Source organism: Ornithodoros turicata, chromosome 2 (genome assembly GCF_037126465.1).
Source record: "Ornithodoros turicata isolate Travis chromosome 2, ASM3712646v1, whole genome shotgun sequence".
In the NCBI taxonomy this organism is placed as follows: domain Eukaryota; kingdom Metazoa; phylum Arthropoda; class Arachnida; order Ixodida; family Argasidae; genus Ornithodoros; species Ornithodoros turicata.
Window position 1 is genome coordinate 93418390 of NC_088202.1, and position 19256 is coordinate 93437645.

The following is a 19256-nucleotide window of genomic DNA, read 5'->3' on the forward strand; positions in this document are numbered from 1 at the left end:
GCCCATCTATTTCTTGTCATTAAACTTACATTACTTACTTGCATTATTTCTGCAGTGGTGAGCAACCCTGAGGCCACATGAAAGAAAGGGGGTCTCTTCGGGATATCGAGCCCTCATCTTTTCATGAGGAGTCAGTGGGTGATGGATGGTTCATGTTCCCAGGCACGTGGAGGCTTCAACAAGTAATACACGAACATCCAATGAGTGTAAGCACCAGGGGTTGAACCTGGACCCTCCTGATTACGTAACGGTGCCTCATTAGCTAACGGTAACGTTACCTAACTCATTGACTTTTTCGTGAATTACTTGTTGACTTTGTCCCTTAGGCTCTTGGAGGCTCTCTGTGTCGTGTTTTTCCCTAGATGGAGCTCGCCACGGCTCGTTTGCCTATCTGTTAATTCTGAGGGTTGTGTTGTGTTCGTCTGTTTGTGTGGTCCAGCCTCAGAACTGCTACTTTCGATCAGGTTAGGTACATTCCAGTTAGATTTGGCAAACAGGAAGCAGTGTTTCTCAACGCAGCTTCGCAGCGGCCTTCCTGCACCACTGCTGCAACCATAACAACAAGAACAACAATAAATGAAGAAGTGATGATGACATGGGATGTTTCCCCGTGGTAGCCACAGGACCCTACCCCACTTCACAGTGGTTAATATGAGAGGATGAATTATGGTGAGAGTGAAGCGACGACAGGTCGGAGTTCTGTTTAGAGTTCTTCGAGGAGTCCAGTGGCTTGCATGAAAGCAAAAAGAGAGCGAAGAGCCCGGCACTGATGCGCAGGGGAGCTCCATGGGCGAAGTACTTTGGACAGGCTGAATGGTCTATGGTCGAGGAGTTCAAGTTGGCGTCGAAGTACCCGGCGTTCACACGTGTACCGCTCACAGTCCTCGATGATATGGAGGATCGTAGCTGCGGTGCGGCAAGCTAGGCACAGCGCCGTGTTGCTGTAACCCATCTTAACACGGAACACAGGGGTGAAGGCGACGTTGAGTCGTAGACGCCGCAGGAGTGTCGTAAAGCTGCGAGGGAAGCCACCTGGCATGCATGGAGGAACGACCATTGAGTGATGTCATGGAACCAAGTGCTGGCGGACCAAGGGTGACACCAACGCAGACAAGTAGGAGCGCCTATCTCCGTTGGGCACGGCTCTGGAGGTACGGTGGGCCGCAGCAGCCGCCAAATCTGCCTCTTCGTTGCCCTGAATGCCGGTGCGGCCGGGGACCCACTGTAGGGTCACCCGGTGTCCGTGTTCGCCGAGAACCTTGAGCGCCGTCAGGATACTAACTACCACCGGGGCCAACGAGCCGCGGATGCCCATGGTTCCTACACATTGCAGGGCTGATTTTGAGTCAGTGTATATCACCCAGGAGCGGGGAGGGTATTTGGAGACAGACTTTCGAGATAACAAGATGGCATACAGCTCCGCAGAGGTCGACGAAGTGCGATGTGACAGGCGGAAGCCACATGATAGTGACTCCTCCGGTATGACAAAGGCAGCGGAGGAGCCATCCGACGTAGACGAACCATCTGTGAACACAGCCGTGCGGCCTCTGTACTTTGTATCCATCATTTCCAAACTAGACTGCTTGAGAACCGAAACGGGCATCTGGCTCTTCGGCCCCAGGAGGCCAGGGATGTGTGTCGAGAGGGATGGGCTCGGCAGTGTCCATAGTGCCACTGCAGGGACGGTCCGGGCAACAGTGAAGCCAGGGATGTTTCCAGATGTTGCTGTAACACATAGCGAGAGTTTACTGTTCTTCCGCCTACGTAGCTTTTGAACCAGAGGATGGCGCCGGTGGTGAGCGACCGTACCGTAGGTAGTGTCGGATGGTTTCTCTTCGGTGGAGGACATCGATGGGTATTTCCCCGGCGTCGGCGATCACCATCCGTGTCTCAGCGCTGCGCGGGACACCAAGGCACTTCCGCAGACTGCGTGCCAGTGTACACCGAAGCTTGTGTTCAGACGTGGCTGATATACCGTGCAATCTGGCAATCCGTGCAATATTTGCAACCATAAAGTGTACACGTAACACTACAAATTATATTCATTGTCTTTTTATTTTGTGCTATGCAATACTGTTCAAGCTGTGCCAAAGGAGTGTGTAGTAGTATACACAGTGTAGTATAGTTCAGTACTTCCTTGAAGTAGGAGGGGGCAGGGGTGAATAGTATATGTTTATTAAAAAAAGGAGGGAAATGTTAGCCTGCGCTACGGCGGCTTGCTATTCCCATCAAAAAGAGAACAACAACAACAAAAAAGAAAAACAAGCAAACACGGAATTGGTCACAGTTCACAGTTTATCCAGAAGGAACTGAAGAAGTGCATTCGTCGCCACACGTCCTCACAATGCTCTGTGGGCCTAGCAGCGTAGCTATGGCCGAGATGTAGCGCCACTCATTGCATGCCGGTAGCCTTCGACGACGACGAATCGGCCCGTCTGTTTCTCGTGCACAGCTCGCATGCATATCGGCAGTTCAGTTCTGTGCCGCGCAGATTAAACCGACCTAACCTGGCTCCTGGTCTTTGAGTCTCTTTCTCGGTAGGGCTTCAGTAACTACAAACTGGTGACCCTCGTCGCCTCGCACCTGAAAAGCTGGCAATCGCTCGCCAAGAATTTCAGCATGTACTGGGTATCTGGAACTGGGTATCATACGCCCCGCGACGAGCGCCTGGTCCTCTGCTCTCCACATGACGCCCAGGAAAACTGGCAACTGGCGCCCCTGCGGAGATTACAGGGCTCTCAACCTTGTTACTAAACACGACAGATATCCCTTACCTCACATTCAGTAATTTACCACCAGCTTAGCTGGCGCAACACTCTTCTCTAAGCTGGAGCTCTTCGTCATGGCATACATCGACGATTTGCTCATTGCGAGTTCTTCCCCTGATGAGCATGAGCACTGTCAGAGGCTGAGATAGACCGGACAAGGAGGACGACAACGAAGTGTTTGCGCTCGCGCACTGTTCTGTTCGAAGCGAAGCTTGGCCGAAGCATGTGACGGGCTTTCGCTAAGATGTACTAAGTTTGTCTTTAACTGAATAAATGGGAAGTTATATTACTGGCGACGAGGGAAGTACGAACTCCACGGACACTACAAAATGAATCAGGCAAGGCTTCCTGAATTCGTACCAGGCTCCAGTTGGAACTCGTGGCGTGAACACCTAGAATTTCTCTTCAAGGCGAATAACGTGCAGGACGCGGCTAAGAAAAGGGCTCTGTTGTTCACGTTTTGCGGCGAACAGACCTACGACAAGGTGCGAGACCTGCTGCATCCGCTCACACCGGCGCAAGTTCCGTGTGACGACATAATCGAACGTCTGAGCAGCCATTTTGAAACAGGTCCTTCTGAACTTCTAGGGCGCTGGCGTTTTCACAAAAGGGATCAGCTTCCTCAAGAGACAATCTCTGAATATGTCGACGCTTTGAGAGCTCTAGCTAAAGACTGCAATTTCGGTAATGTTGCCGTTCCATTACCGCTACCACTTGCACCAACCACACGATCGCCTCCCACGGCGCACGGTGATTCCCCAGCGACCCAAACTGCAACTATGGCTTCAGCGATCGCTTCACCGTCACAAGCAACGGTCTCACAGGCTCCGACGACCGCTGTTCCGGCTTCGGCGAAAACACTTTTACCCTTGGAAGTGGTGCTACGAGACAGATTCATCTGTGGTCTGAGGGACGTGCACCTGCAGCAGCGTCTACTCTCCGAAAGGAATATCACATTCCAAATGGCGGTCGACACTGCGAAAGCCTGGGAATCCACGGTTTCACAACAGGCAAGCATGCGCAGCAGGGAAGAAAACAAAGTACTTCAAATTTCAGCAACCAGAAGCCCAAAGAAGAATAAGCTCCCTAAGCCGTCCAAAAAGTGCTACCGTTGTGACGGTGCGCACAACCAGAAAAGCTGCCCTCACCGAAATTCCACATGCCAGTTCTGCAAGAAACTGGGGCATATTGAAAAAGCATGCATAACGAAGAAAAAGAAGCAGGCTTCCGGCACGCGCTCATCTGGACGTCAACAAGCGAATAATCTAACTGCCGACGAAGCAGATTCGTGGAACAGCTTATTCACGGTCAACTCCATGAGCCAATCGACTGAGAGCTTAACCGTATGGGTTACGGTAAACGAACGCCCTTGCTGCTTCGAAGTCGATTTCGGTGCATCATTTTCAATAATGAGTGAGAACACCTTCAACCAGCAATGGGACAGCAACAGACCACGTCTACTGAAAGCAGCATTGAAATTGAGGACGTGGACCGGCACACCGCTTCAAGTCCGGGGCAAAGCACGAGTCACCGTTCAGCTACACAGGAAGCAAGCAAAACTAGATCTGTACATCGTCGCGGGAACTGGAGCAAGCCTCCTAGGTCGAGACTGGTTTGAGCCACTGGGAATTTCACTGTCTGGCATTCACCGAGTCATGGAGTCACAGTGCCAACCACTACTCGATCAGTTCAGCACCCTTTTTAATGGCAAGATTTCAGGCCATGTAGGCGACCCTATACACATCGAGCTGCAGCCACACGCAGTCCCTAGGTTCTTGAAGTCCCGCACAGTGCCACTGGCATTGAGGACAGCAGTCGACAAAGAGTTAGACAAGTTAAAAGAGCAAGGCATTCTGAAACCCGTTTCTTCTTCGACATGGGCTACGCCGCTAGTAACAGTACGGAAGCAGAACGGCACCTTACGTCTATGCGGAGACTACCGTAGCACGGTGAACCAAGCGGTAGCGAAGGCAGCGTATCCGCTTCCCACAGTAGATGATATGCTGGCTCTAGTTCAAGGAGGCAGGATCTTTTCCAAGATCGACCTTCAGCAAGCGTATCAGCAGTTACGAGTGGACGACGCATCCTCAGAGCTACTCACGGTGAACACGCCACGTGGCCTATTTCGTGTCACACGCTTACCTTTTGGTGTATCTGTCTCGCCTCTGGTATTCCAGAAATACATGGACAGCCTTCTGGCAGGGTTAGAAGGTGTCGGGGCGTACCTCGACGACATTCTCATTTCTGGCAGTACCCTCGACGAGCATAACAAGCGTCTGCGCTCTGTGCTTAAGCGCTTGACTGATGCAGGGCTCAAGGTTCGTCTGGAGAAATGCCTTTTCGGCGTACAAGAACTTGAGTACCTTGGGTATCATATCAGCGCAGCTGGCATCAGACCCACACAAGCCAAGGTCAAAGCTATCCTTCAGGCACCCAACCCAAGGAACAAGAAAGAGCTGCAGTCCTTCTTAGGATTGCTGAGCTTTTACAACCGTTTTCTAAAGGACCGAGCGTCTGTTGCAGAACCCTTGTATCGGTTGCTACACAAGGACACACCATGGTTTTGGGGATCCCAAGAACAAGACGCTATCGACAAGCTGACAAGCTCAAGCAGTTGCTAGCTGCAGCACCAGTATTGGCACATTTCGACGTTAACCGGCCCGTTTTGCTGGCATGTGATGCCTCACCATACGGCATAGGCGCAGTCCTTTCGCAACGGACACAGAACCACTTGGAGGTTCCAGTGGCGTTCGCCTCATGGACACTAAGCAAAGCCGTGCAGAACTACGCGCAGCTAGACAAGGAAGGCTTAGCGGTGGTATTTGGTATGAAGCACTTTCATCACTTCGTGGCTGGTAGGCATATAACCGTGGTCACAGATCACAAACCGCTTCTTGGTATCTTCAGTCAAGAAAAACAGATACCAGCAGTACTATCGCCTCGGATGCTGCGCTGGTGTCTCTTGTTAAGCGCTTACGATTATACACTGATATATCGTCCGGGTCATCGGCATCAGAACGCAGACGCGTTGAGTCGTCTTCCGCTTCCAACCACAGCTAATGAGGACATTTCTACTGGTGACATTTTAATGCTGGAATCAGTCGAGTGTGAACCACTCACTCCAAGGCACATTACAAGCTTAACCAAACAAGACCCTATTTTGTCCAAGGTATTTCATGCTGTACAAACCGGCGACTTTTCCAGTTGGAGAGAATAAGCGTTCACACCGTATAGGAGGCGTACCAGTGAGCTTTCCACGTGTAAAGGATGCGTGATTTGGGGCTCACGTGTAATTTTGCCCAAGAAAGCACAATCGCTAGCGTTAAGAATGCTCCACGCCAACCACCCGGGTATCGCAGCCATGAAAAGTACAGCAAGAAGCCATTTCTGGTGGCCCAAGCTGGATCATGATATTGAGATCACGGTGAAGAGCTGTCCGATGTGTCAGACTTGGGCTCGCGCTTCTTCACCACTCGTGGACATAGAGTTCGAGCGTCCCCACACGCCATGGCACACGCTACACATGGACTTCGCGGGACCCATCGACGATTGGTCGTACCTTATCGTCATAGACTCATTTTCCAAATGGCTCGAAGACAAGCGCATGCGAAGCACAACGTCAGCACGCATAATAGAACAGTTACGCAACATTTTGCGACGTTGGGCATCCCTAGGGTAATCGTCACAGACAATGCGCCCAATTTTGTTTCGGCGGCGATGGCGAATTTCTACACAAGGAATGGAATCAAGCAACGAACAAGCGCTCCGTTCCACCCATCCACGAACGGACAAGCAGAAAGGATGGTCGGAGAAACCAAACGTGCTCTCAGGAAATTAACTGACGGCAGCATCGAGTGTCGGTTAGCACGTTTCTTGTTCAAACAACACACCAGTACAGGGAAGACCCCGGCGGAGCTCCTCTTCGGGCGGCGCTTGACTACGCCCCTGGATTGGATGCACCCAGAAAATGACTCGTCCAGTCACGAGATTCCCCAAGTTCTTCCACGGTCCCACGACTTTGAACCTGACCGCTTAGTCTTCATTCGCAACTTCGCCGGAGAACAGCCGTGGATACCGGCCGTTATAATCAAAAAGATCGGTCGTTGTTCATTTTCTGCGAAAACTGCAGACGGCAGAGTTCACCATCGGCACGTGGACCACATCAAGCCACGTTTGCTGAAGAGCGACCATGTAGCGACAATGGAAATAGCCAAAGCAAGCTTACTCAACTTTCCCCTCGACATGCAGCATGCTCCGCAAGTGACTCAGTCACACGACCACGGCCATTCAACTCAGGAAGGTCAGTCAGCTGAGAGTAATGAAAGTCTCCGGCCCCAGAGTCAGACCCCAGGTGACTTGCCCCCTCAACAGGAATCTTCAAGCAAGGATCACCAGCCTCCAGAATCAGCTGGCCTCTCTGAGCAGGCAGAGCACAATAGCGAGGAAGTGAACCAACCGGCAAACCTTTCATCGCAAGAGCAGACAAGAAACGACTCTACAGCACAAAGTGCTCACAAGAGAGGACGTTTTGGCAGGGAAGTTAAGACGCCTAAGCGCTGCAAAGACTTTCACTTAAATTAGTTAAATTAGTTTTCTTCAACGCATGGGTATTTCTTTACTTAGCCGGGGGGAGTGTCAGAGGCTGAGATAGACCGGACAAGGAGGACGACAACGAAGTGTTTGCGCTCGCGCACTGTTCTGTTCGAAGCGAAGCTTGGCCGAAGCATGTGACGGGCTTTCGCTAAGATGTACTAAGTTTGTCTTTAACTGAATAAATGGGAAGTTATATTAAGCACCATCTTCGTCAAGTATTCTCGCATCTTCGGCAGTGCGGCATCATCATCAATCTCGAGAAATGTCAATTCGGCGTACCGTCCCTCGAGTTTCTCGGACACCAGGTCTCAAGCGCTGGCATATCACCGCTCCTGTCCAAAGTAGAAGCCATTACAAACTTCCCAATTCCCTCCACAATCCACCAGCTCCGAAGATTCCTTGGTTTAATTAATTTCTATCGCCGTTTCATACCGAACTGCGCCCGCATCCTTCGCCCTCTGGATGAACTCCTTCGGGGTCAACACGTGAAGAACTCTCCTCTTTCGTGGTCCGCTGCCTCCACGTCCGCATTCCATGACATCAAGCATGCCCTGGCTTCGGCGACTCTCCTGGCACATCCCCGTGCTGACGCACCCACTTCTCTCATGGTTGATGCTTCGGATGGTGCTGTTGGCGCCGCCTTGCACCAGATCCAGGATGGAGTCGTCGTCCCGCTCGCGTTCTTCTCGCAGAAGCTCTCGCCTACAGAATCAGCGTAGTAACTTCGGCAAGGAACTGCTGGCCGCATTCAAAGCCGTGCGGCATTTCCGATACTTCCTCGAAGGGCGTCGCTTCACGCTCCTGACTGATCACAAGCCCCTTTTGACTGCCTTTACGTCGGCCAGTGCGAAGTGCTCTCCCCGCGAGATTCGCCATCTCTCCTACTTGGCCGAATTTACTACGGATGTCAGGCACGTCGCCGGCCGCTCCAACCAACCCGCCGATGCCTTGAGTCGCATTTGCGCCACCTCCCATGAGCTACCTCTCGACGCCAACACTCTGGCTAGACACCAGCAAACGGACGCCGAGCTTACCAAGATACGCGCCACGCACGCCACCAGCCTGCATCTCCAAGACATTGTCCTCCCCGGTTCCGATCTCCCTGTCGCCTGTGACGTTTCCACCGGTACGCCGCGCCCCTTCGTACCGGCCACACTTCAGCGCAGGGTCTTCGACACTCTTCACTCCCTTGCCCACCGCTACCGCTACCTACTCACCTGCATACAGGTACACTCTGTGGCCCGAGGCCGCTCCTATGGTGGACGCCACCGCCGAAACTGTATGCTCCACCTTTCTGCACACCTGGGTCGCACGTTTCGGGACCCGAGCCGAACTCCTAACTGACAGAGGAGCACAATTTGAATCCTCCCTATTTCGCTGCATGCTCAAGATATTGGGAACAACCAGGTATCGCACAACCGCCTATCATCCCGCCGCCAACGGGCTCGTCGAGAGATTCCGTCGCCATCTGAAATCCGCCATCATGGCATATGAGCATCGCACCCACTAGCATAATCACCTCCCCTTGATACTCCTTGGTATTCGCTGTGCCGTCAAGGCGGACTCACACTGGGCACGAATTCCGGGGCAGCTGCTTCTTCCCCCTCGAGACCACTTGGACTCGCCCCTGGACTTCCTCGCCCGACTCCAGTCCGCCCTCTCCCAACGTCGGCCTCTCCCGGTACGAAAATCCGTCGGACGCCCATTCTATGTACCCCGAGACCTCGCCTCCGCCACACACGTTTTTCTACGTTCGCCCCCCGTGCACCGATCCTTGGAAGCCCCCTACACCGGCCCCTGCCGCGTCATCGCCCACGGTGATAAGACTTTCCGTATCCTTGTCAACGGTAAAGAGCAAACAGTCGGGATCGATAGGCTCAAGCCCGCCTACCTCCAAGACGATCCACCGCCAGACGCAACTACTACCGCTTCCAGCTACAACCCCGCAGCGCCCCAGCCATCCCCCTCGACCCCTCATGTGACCTGGGCTAGACCCCTCCGGTCTTCTGGGAGGGGGGCAACTGTAGCGCCACTCATTGCATGCCGGTAGCCTTCGACGACGACGAATCGGCCCGTCTGTTTCTCGTGCACAGCTCGCATGCATATCGGCAGTTCAGTTCTGTGCCGCACAGATTAAACCGACCTAACCTGGCTCCTGGTCTTTGAGTCTCTTTCTCGGTAGGGCTTCAGTAACTACAGAGATTCTGAGGCGAGCGATGCGCGGCCACAGGAGAAAGAATGCATGTCAGCAGGAATGAAACTGTCATGATGACAAGTGTTTATGTGCTGTGCATTTAACTACTTATTTTATTTTTAATTTTCACCGGCGTATTCTGTCCAGCCATGTTGTATTACCTTGGAACATGTCCATCTTAGTGGCCAGAGCAGCTGTACACAGTGAGAACATAGCCTGTGTGTGTGTCTCTTTTCCATCCGTGCCTCTTGATTTTCCTCCCTGATGCTGCACATCTTAGCGATAGGTTCTAGAACCCGCACTTCCAGCCAAGTGGGAATTGCCTTTCGGAGGTTATCATGCTGGCAGTTGAAACATCTGGTTTAAATTATTTCGTGGACGGAAATTCAGTAGCTTCAGACTGTACTACTAATGCTACTACGAAGTACAAATGGGTTTCAAATTCAGGTTTCTTTTGTTACTGACACTATCACAATCAAATGTAGTATTCACTTCGATCCCTTATATGGGGTTATGTACAATGCAATCAACATATTCCTTTTCGAAATCCGTGTTCCCTAATGCAAACAAAGCACAAATTAAAAGAAGACCAGAAAAACACGAAAATAGCGACTTGGAAAGCTCTTCTTCAGCTGACGGAATGCTACATGGAGCATTTATTGTGAGACAGAGAGAAACACGCGTGATTGTGTGGCACTGCGCATGCTTGACTTTCGATGAACCCAGTGAATGTCTCAAACCAAAAGCAGTAAGAAACACAGACGTTATGTTGATGGTGAATTGATACTCCAAGCAGTTCCTCACTTCGGCGTCACTTGTAAGCGTAACTGAATTAATTCTTAGACAAATCACCCTTCAATTTGGCTCAGAGGCGAGCAGGACTCTCGGATTCGCGGAAGCCCTCAAGGTGGGCAAGTTTTCGATTGCATCATCCTACAGTTGGCAACACGACTATGTTTCCGCCCCATTGCGCCGCGGTGAGCGCTCGGAGTTTTTTCACAGAATTGACACGTTTTTTTATGGAAATCAGAACTTAATATTTGCAGGTGATTTTAACTGTACGATAGACCGCCAGCACGGTCGGCAGGCGAACAGAGAGCTGGAGCGCCTGGTGAATTCCATTGGTTTGATTGGTACTTGGTCCCGCGCACATGGTAACATAGGCGGAGAGTTGTCAATCTGCTGGACGGTGCCGGGGCACAACGTCTCCCCCTCCTCTTTCATGCACAGAGGTCGGGTAAGCCGACGGGGTCGGGAAGAGGTCGGGAAGTTTATTGCTCCCGCATGCTATTGCGGCACTATGTGGCAGGAAATCCGGGCTCGAGTATAGCCGAGCTAAGGTCAGCTGACGGCTCACTTCTAACCGAACCTGATTACCCTGAGCATTGCCCGGCCCTGTACGAGGAGTCGTCACCCGACGAGCCCCTTATCAGCCGAGAGTGCCCACTGCCGGAGGAAAAGATAGAGCATATACGCTCGGGGCCGCTCACGCGACAAGAGATTCTAGCAGCTGTCTCCCCACACGCACACGGTGCAGTGATGTAACCGCGGCGCGTCTTCACTACCTGGGTGATACTGGTCTCTTCAGCAGCCTGTGACATCGTGCGTGGGACGGCGGAAGACCTCTGACCCCACATCGCCTCACTATTAGCTACCCCAGAAATACACATTAACGAATGCACTAACGAATTATTTAAGAAGGAATAGCAAGGCGTCCTTTCTGGCTGACTTTTCCGGTGAAAATAAATAGACATCCACCCCCCACCCCCCGTTCCATGAATGCCGAATGGAAACTCTAAACGAGATGCGGATGCATAGCGGCATATCCCTCTTTTGGCATGCGACTACAAAATCCTAGTCAAGGCATTTCTTTTGCGTGTTTCACCGCACTTAGAGAAGGTGCTACACCCGTACCTGGCGTGTTCTGTCCCTGGCAGGTCGTCAGACCTCCACAGGATAGCGCTACGTGATACCATCCATTGGGTAATGTCTTCACACACAGCAGTAGTTGTGGCTTCTTTCGATCAGTCGAAGGCATTCGATCGTGTACGTGCGGCACATGTACCTATTTTGAAGACTGAGGGCATATGGATGGTTTCGCCGATGGTTTCACCGATGGTGCACTTTGTTGAGGTGCTATACAAAGGCGCAAAAAGTGTCGTTTCCGTAGCTGGTGGTTTATCGTCTACGTTTGACGTTACGTGTGCTCTCCGACAAGCATGCCCTCTCTCCCACGCCTTGTATGCCATTGACATCAACCCTCTCCTCGAGAGACGGTGTTCTCTCTCAGTTTTCCTAAGGCTACCTAATAGATGCCTCCGCTTGTGTTTGCGTACGCTGACGATGTCTCCGTCATACTACCGCGCGAAAGTTCCCTAGAGCCAGTCTTGAAAGCATTTCAAGACTACGGTACAGTGTCTGAGGCAAGGTTGCAACACATCCAAACAACAAGGCAACAGATCCAACAGATCCAAGGCAACAGATCCAGAAGTGTCGCTCTTTTTTTTTTAATGTTCAGCCAACCTGTGCTGCGCCGTTTCAAGTTCGTCTAGGTCCTCAGGTTAAAATCCTACTAGTAGTTTTTGACAGTGCAGGTATCTCAGCTGTCAACTGGCCTCGAGTATTCAACCGCTGTAGTGCTGTGCTGCGGAGCTTAAATTTGTTGATCTGCTGATTATTTTTCGGGCCTGGCTGCTAGCAGCATGGTATTACAGTCGCTTGTGGTTCTTAGCGGCTGTTTCATCCCCACCAACGGTAATACAAGCTGCTATCACACGACACGCCTTCCGCTTTCTCTGGAGCGGATCCGTTGAATGGGTCTGTAGGTCTCAACTATACGGGAGCCGTGATCTGCGTGGGTTTTGAGTACCAGCTGTGCTAGAAAAGTGCTTGGCGCTTCAATCGCGTATTCTCTTTGAGGCGCTCCGAGCGTCGGAGCACCCAGCCTGCGCGTTAGTACAGTATTTTCTAGGATACGCCGCCTGGTGGTTCCTAGAGAGTGCCGAGCTTCGTCCCAGGGCTGAAATACTCCCTGCTTATTTTAGTCCTTGTGTTGCTGTTGTGCGGCGCTTGCGTGTCCAATGCCCAGGTGAAGACATTTCCTTATGGAGCGTCTGTGATTTACGCCGCCTTCAGGGAAATGCGACTGGGTCCCGTAAGGCCAGCAGTGCCAACGAAATTCGCCTGGCGGCGTATCACTGCAAGTTGGCTTGATGCACGGCGCGCTAGTCTCCAGTGGAAGCTGGCCCATGGTGTCCTTCCACAGCGTGAACGTTTGTACCGTTTTCGGATATGTCGCACGGACAGTTGTCCGTCTTGTGGAATGTCTGAGACTGCAGAACATTGTTTTTTTTTGTGTGTGTGTGTCATTTTTTTCTTTTTTTTGCGATGCCATATTCCACTTTTTCTGTGGAGTAGGGTGGCGCAAATATTTGGGCTCCCAGCAGTCGATTGGGCCACCGTAAGGCACCTGGAACCATTGCCGGCCGTACGCGCAGAGTGGAAGCAGTTATTATCATTCCTGATCTGGAAATTCCAAATTTGGATTCGCCGGTGTCGGCTGGCCCTCAGTGGCCACGATGTTGCGAGCATGACCATTTTCCAGGCAGTGAGAGCCGGGCTGCGTGCACGTGCCGTGAGAAGTCAATATTTGAGTCTGTGGAGTGCTCTCGCCTCTGGCTTACAGCGACTCGGCTCTTTGATTATGATCAATGTGACCGGCAGATCAAGTTCTAGTAAGCCCACTAGGACTCCCCGTAGCGACTCTTCCGGAGTTGCAGGATTGCTCGCATGATATGGCACGTACAAAAAGCAATCCCCATTTGGAGCGTTGTCATCTGGTGTGTAAGATAGAGTTTGTGTAAAAGGGGCTAGCTCCATAGGTAGTTCTCTTGCTTGATGACAGTACACACACATACGACTACTGAGGGATTCTCGGATGTTTTCTGTGGTGGGTAGTTCTCTTCGACTACCCAATCCCAGAGCAAGAGGGTTAGCACACCTCTCCTGTGACACCATCATCTCTCCTCTCCCTCTTTCACCCTCCCCTCTTCTCCCTCCCCTAGGTGCAGTCTTGGGTAGTAACTAACTTACTTTTAACTTGTAACTGTAACTAGTTATTTTTGGGGGTAACTAGTTACAGTAACTAGTTACATTTCCAGAAAAGTAGCTTTTAACTGTAACTAGTTACTATTTCTGTGAATATAACTGCAAAATGTAACTAATCACTCGAATAAATGTCGTTCCTTTTTTATCTTTACCCTACCGTACCGCACTTCCCCCTAACAGTGCCTTCCTTCATTCTGTTCGTAATCGGTATGTGCCCCGCGCCTTGTGCTCTCGACCAAGCCGGGAATTCCAGCTTTGCGAGCAGAAATCAGTTGAAGATAGTTACCCTCAAGGGTCGGATACCTTCCGAAATGGCAGGTTTCAGAAAGGCTCGGACCTCGATAGACTGCATCACAAACTTGGTCACTCACATTGAAGAAGCTAGATTTCGGGGTGAGCTTACAGCAGCTGTTTTCTTGGACATAAGGAGAGCATATGATACGACGAGCTACAACTATGTCCTTTGCGACCTATACAATTTCAACGTCACTGGCCGGGCTCTTCGCTGGATTGCTGCTTTTCTTAATGGTCGGTCTGTTTTCGTGAGAACAGCAAAAGGCGACACGAGTTTACATACATTGTCAGCAGGGGTACCACAGGGGAGCGTACTCAGTCCTTTACTTTTCAATGCTGTCATGGCTGCTCTGCCTCGTCTCTTGCCCAAAGGGGTATTTGTTAGTCTCTACGCAGATGACATCTGCATATGGTCATCGGAAAAGCAGTGGCCTGCTTTACAGCGTCGCCTTCAGACTTCATTTGATCGCGTAGTGCACTTCCTCCTGGAGAGAGGCATGGACCTGTCTTCAGAAAAGACTGCAGTGCTGCCTTTTACGAGTCGCCATCTTAAAAGATTTCAGCTACAAATTGGTCATCATCAGGTACGTCGTGTACCACATCACCGCTTTCTCAGCTCTTGCTCTAAAAGCAAGAGCTGAGAGTCGTCTTAATGTGCTTCGTTACTTATGCGGTTCCCGGTGGGGCACATCTCCTCGGGCAATGCTCAGCGTTCACCGATCTCTTATAAGTCAGGTGGTTGCGCATCACATTCCCTTGCTACACAAGCTCCCTGTTACCACAGAGAAGGTGTTAGAGTCTATCCTAGCAAAGGGCGTCAAACTCTGTCTTGGCCTCCCTCGAGCAGCGTCAAACGCTTTAGCCATGGCAGAAGCACGGGAACCACCTGTATCAGCTCTCAGGATGCAAGAAACGTTCCGCCACTACGTGCGGTTGGCAACGCGTCACCATCGCCATCCTCAGCTTCGAGCCATTATGAGTCGTCACCACTCTTCTTTTACCCAAGCTATCCACACACAACGTGGTCTTATTCCGAAACACAAGCCACATACATTACCAGATATCCCAACATGGGTCCTGCAGCCTCCTGACGTAAGAATTAGTGTGCCTGGACTCCCGGGAAAGAAGGACATACCAACGCATGTTCTTCGTCAGTTCAGTCTTGAGCTACTAAACAGCTCCACAGGCAGGATGCAGATTTTCACGGATGCCTCTACGACATCATCCGGCTCCTCGTGTGCATTTGTTATCCCGGAGGCGAATATCGCGAGAGCGGTGCGGCTGTCTCACGTCACCTCTGCAACGGCCGCTAAACTTTATGGAGTCCTCTTGGCAATAAGTTTCATCAACTCACAATCTTGAGTTGCTTGCTGGACCATCTATAGCGACTCAAAATGTGCGTTACAGACCCTAGCTACCATGTTTACTACGGGATCTCTGGCGACAGCAGCGCAAGATGTCTTACACGCACACCATGCAGCAGTTTTAAAAGGTCATGGCATCCAAATGCAGTGAATCCCTAGCCACTGTGGCATTGCAGGTAACGAGGCTGTGGACGCTGCTGCACGCCGGGCTCTTCAACTAAGGCGCGCCCAGGTGATGCCCATTTATCTCACCAAGGGTGACGCGGGGCGAATGCTGAACGAGTTCAAACAACGAATGTGCAACACCTCCTGGTTAACAGGATCGGCTCGTGATTCGCTTCTGTACAAGGTCGACCCAGGGTTACGCTTTCGAGTACCACCTTCCTTTACGCGACAAACGACAACTGTCCTGCATAGGCTACGGCTCAATGTACCGTACAGCGCACGTCTCCTCTTCAAAATCGGAAAGCGAGACTCTCCGAACTGTAGTGAGTGTGGCGTTGTAGGGGATGTAGAACACATCCTTCTCAGGTGTCAGAAATACGTCGATGCTCGAAGGACATTAGAGATAAGCCTCTCTCGTGTGGACTCCCTAGCCTTCGATATCACGAAACTGTTAGGTCCTCCTTCGTCCGACAAGGCGCTAAGTGCACTTGTAGACTTTTTGCATGCAACCGGGCTTATGGACATCCTATGACACGGTGAATGTGTGATGTGTCCTGTGTGTGCCCCCGGCGATTCCGCCACTTTACTCTCACTTGGGCGCAGCTCTTGAACTTTTGACCTACACGTTGAACTCCATTATCATCTCTGGTCGTCTCTGGACATCATCCCTTTGTGTTTTCATCATCTCATCATCGGTTTGAACTTTCTGTATTAAGTGTACTGGGGTAGCCAGTTTGACTTCGTCGAAACTAACATCCCCATTTTTTCTTTATTCACATCACATCACATCACATCACATCAAGGGTCGGAGTGAGTCATATGTGAGTAATGGTGTCACTCCCCTGGCATGGGGTCCTGCCTCCCCTGGATGCGAACAAGGGAAGGATTATGCACAGGGAGAAATTTTCCGGTCAGCTCACTTGCGCACCGACCAGTGCAATAGGTAATCCTGCCCTGGTTGCTGCTATCCCTGCTATGAAGCTTCCGTGGGCGCTCTATGAAGCAACCTTCGAGTTTTTATCATGAAAGAACGAAAATAATTTAATTGTCAAGTACAAGATATGAAATAAGACGTTCTCGGCGAACAGGACATCAACTTCAAACCTGAAAAAGCATCTTGAGGCGAGTTCGTTATCCTTGTGTATGTCTCTTTCTACACGCTGTGAAACGCGTGCGTGTCACCATGCTGTTCTTTTTCACCGCAATGCGCCAGGTTGCGTACACATGTAGTATTTTTCCCTGTGGGAGATCCACATATTGACTTATACAGCTTCTGGTTAAGTGCAATAATACTTTTATCGCACTTAAGTAAATGTAAATAAATGTATGTTTTAGCAATTGTATCACCCTCTCATGGTCATTTTTATAAAAAGTACTGTAATGTAACTTAGTTACTTGTCCAAGAAAGGAACTATAACTGTAACTTAGTTACTTTTTAGAAGTAACTTACCCAAGACTGCCTAGGTGCACCGAGCCGCCACTACAGAGCAGGCTGACCTCACCTTCCCCCTACATCATCCCCCCCTCAAGACAAGCATTATACAGGGTGTCCACGCTAAGTGTGAACAGATTTTTTAAAAATACATATAACACTTTTTCCAAGATGAAATCAATTGCAATATAGCATATGCTAAAGGGCACTCCCTAGCAGGGCATCAGCAAAGTCCAAAGGCAATGACTTAATTAACTTTCATTAATTAACTTTTTAATTATAAAACCTACAAAGTTGTCCCAATGAGAACATCTGTTCCTTTCGGTCACCTGATATCGTAGCCGTTTTCAGAAGAAAACTCCGTTCGATAGATCGCCCGCAAAAAATTCGTGAAGGAACGCCATTTTTTTCTTTATTTTGTTCATTGCGCTTCTTAGAAGACGCGTCTTTCTTTCACCCCCAATGTGAGAGGGAGAAAGAGCACACTATCGCCTCTCGCGTCCTGGAAAAACATTAAAAGGAAACAGAAAATGCAACCCAAGATAAGGCCAGTTCCGATAGAGTCATCTGATACATTTGTCCTTGTTTTGTTTCCGCAAGTTCAAGCTCCTCTTCGACGCATGAGGCGGCACTGTGCTCCTTCCTCCTCTCCCGTTGGGTATGAAGGAGATACGCGTCTTCTAAGAAGCGCAATGAACAAAATAAAGAGAAAAATGGCGTTCCTTCACGATTTTTTTGCGGGCGATCTATCGAGCGGATTTTTGTTCTGAAAACGGCTACGATATCAGGTGACCGAAAGGAACAGATGCTCTCATTGGGACAACTTTGTAGCTTTTATAATCAAAAAGTTAATTAATGAAAGTCAATTAAGACATTGCCTTTGGACTTTGCTAATGCCCTGCTAGGGAGTGCCCTTTAGCATATGCTATATTGCAATTGATTTCATCTTTGAAAAAGTGTTATATATATTTTTAAAAAATCTGTTCACACTTAGCGTGGACACCCTGTCTAGTACCTGTTTTTTCTTACCGCCCCCTGAAAGAATGGGGAGGAGGTTAGAAGAGGAGGACGGTCTGCGCGTGCGCATTTTACTACCGCGCTGGGATCCGAGGAGTGCTGTGAATGGCTCCTGGAGATCACGTGGTTCGGAGGGCCTCCATTTTCCATGGACCATTGCGGCTATGGGAGCTTCCTTGGGCGCGGTTCATCGAAGTAATGGACAAGATGGCGGCGTCGTTCACTGTTACGAAGGGATATAATTTTTTTGTTCAGTTTGAGGTTCTGCTGACACGTCTGCATGTTGTAAGCAGGAAAATATGGAAACGTGACTGAAAAAAGCGAATTATCAGCTCAATTAGCAATATTATTTCACAGTTCATCTACGTTTGTTTCACGCCTAAAAATTGATTTAAATTCGACGACAGAAGCACCATCTAGCAAACGTCTCCGGCACTGCTACTTGGGTGCTGTTATTCCTATAATATTGCTCTCCTTGTGTCCCATTATGCAGCTATCACAAGACATTTGTATCAGCACATCACACATACAATTAAAATATACAAATTCAAAGGTTCTGCAGGTTTTTCATTAAAATATGCCCGTTTCCGGTTCCGAATGGGTGAAAATAGGGCGTTCTCGTGAGTCGGTAGCCCATCTACAACAATGCAAACGCATGCTTAATTGCATGAGCATTGGTTGCGTGCGCATGACGTTTCTCGCCTTCTTCGCTTGGTGACCAATGATAGCTTGCAAACGAAGTAATGCACGTATTACTTCATCGAGAATAGCTCCCCTGAGAACAGTGCTTGTTAGAGTTGTGCTCCTGTCAACTTTTTCAGTGCTCATTTCTAGCGCTGGTTCGTGATGGCCTATCATGAGGCTGTTTCACCCATGAAGTCGCGGAAGCTGTGGGATTGTTTCGCTTCCTGGTCTTGCGGTGCTTTGTTCGTGTCGTGGTGAACTGAACATGAACTGAGCAAACGATTTCCCGTTTGCCAAGCTAACTGAGGTTGCGCCTCCGCATAGCTTACGGGAATCAAGAATCAGCACAAGACGCGATGGCTCTACGTAGAGTCGCCAAAGACGTTTCACGAGACTTGAGCTGCTGAGCAGACCAAGCACTGTGCGCTGTGCTTTTCAAGTGATAGCATCAAGGTAGAAAACAGAGCTTGGTTTCCAGCTCTCTCAAGCAAAGCGCTTTATATGAGAACAGGCCGTTTACGGTGGAAAACTTCTAAGATATGGCGGATAGAACGATTGTCGCAGAGAAATAATGTAAACTAGTGTGCATATTTTTACAGAACCATTCCCTAGAATGTGGAGGCCGAGAATTTCTCAAT

At 50.2% G+C, this 19256-nt stretch overlaps 1 protein-coding gene across 1 annotated transcript; it reads left to right on the forward strand.

Annotated features, from left to right (window-relative positions):
* The first annotated feature begins 3097 nt into the window (after nucleotides 1–3097).
* Nucleotides 3098–5389, forward strand: LOC135384874 (uncharacterized protein K02A2.6-like). Its single transcript, XM_064614056.1, has one exon. It carries the CDS (start codon nucleotides 3098–3100, stop codon nucleotides 5387–5389), a length of 2292 nt encoding a protein of 763 aa, XP_064470126.1.
* The last annotated feature ends 13867 nt before the right edge of the window (nucleotides 5390–19256 follow it).

Excerpts from the sequence above, each read along its gene's own strand:
- LOC135384874 (XM_064614056.1), top strand. The coding sequence starts at position 3,098 with ATGAATCAGGCAAGGCTTCCTGAATTCGTACCAGGCTCCAGTTGGAAC.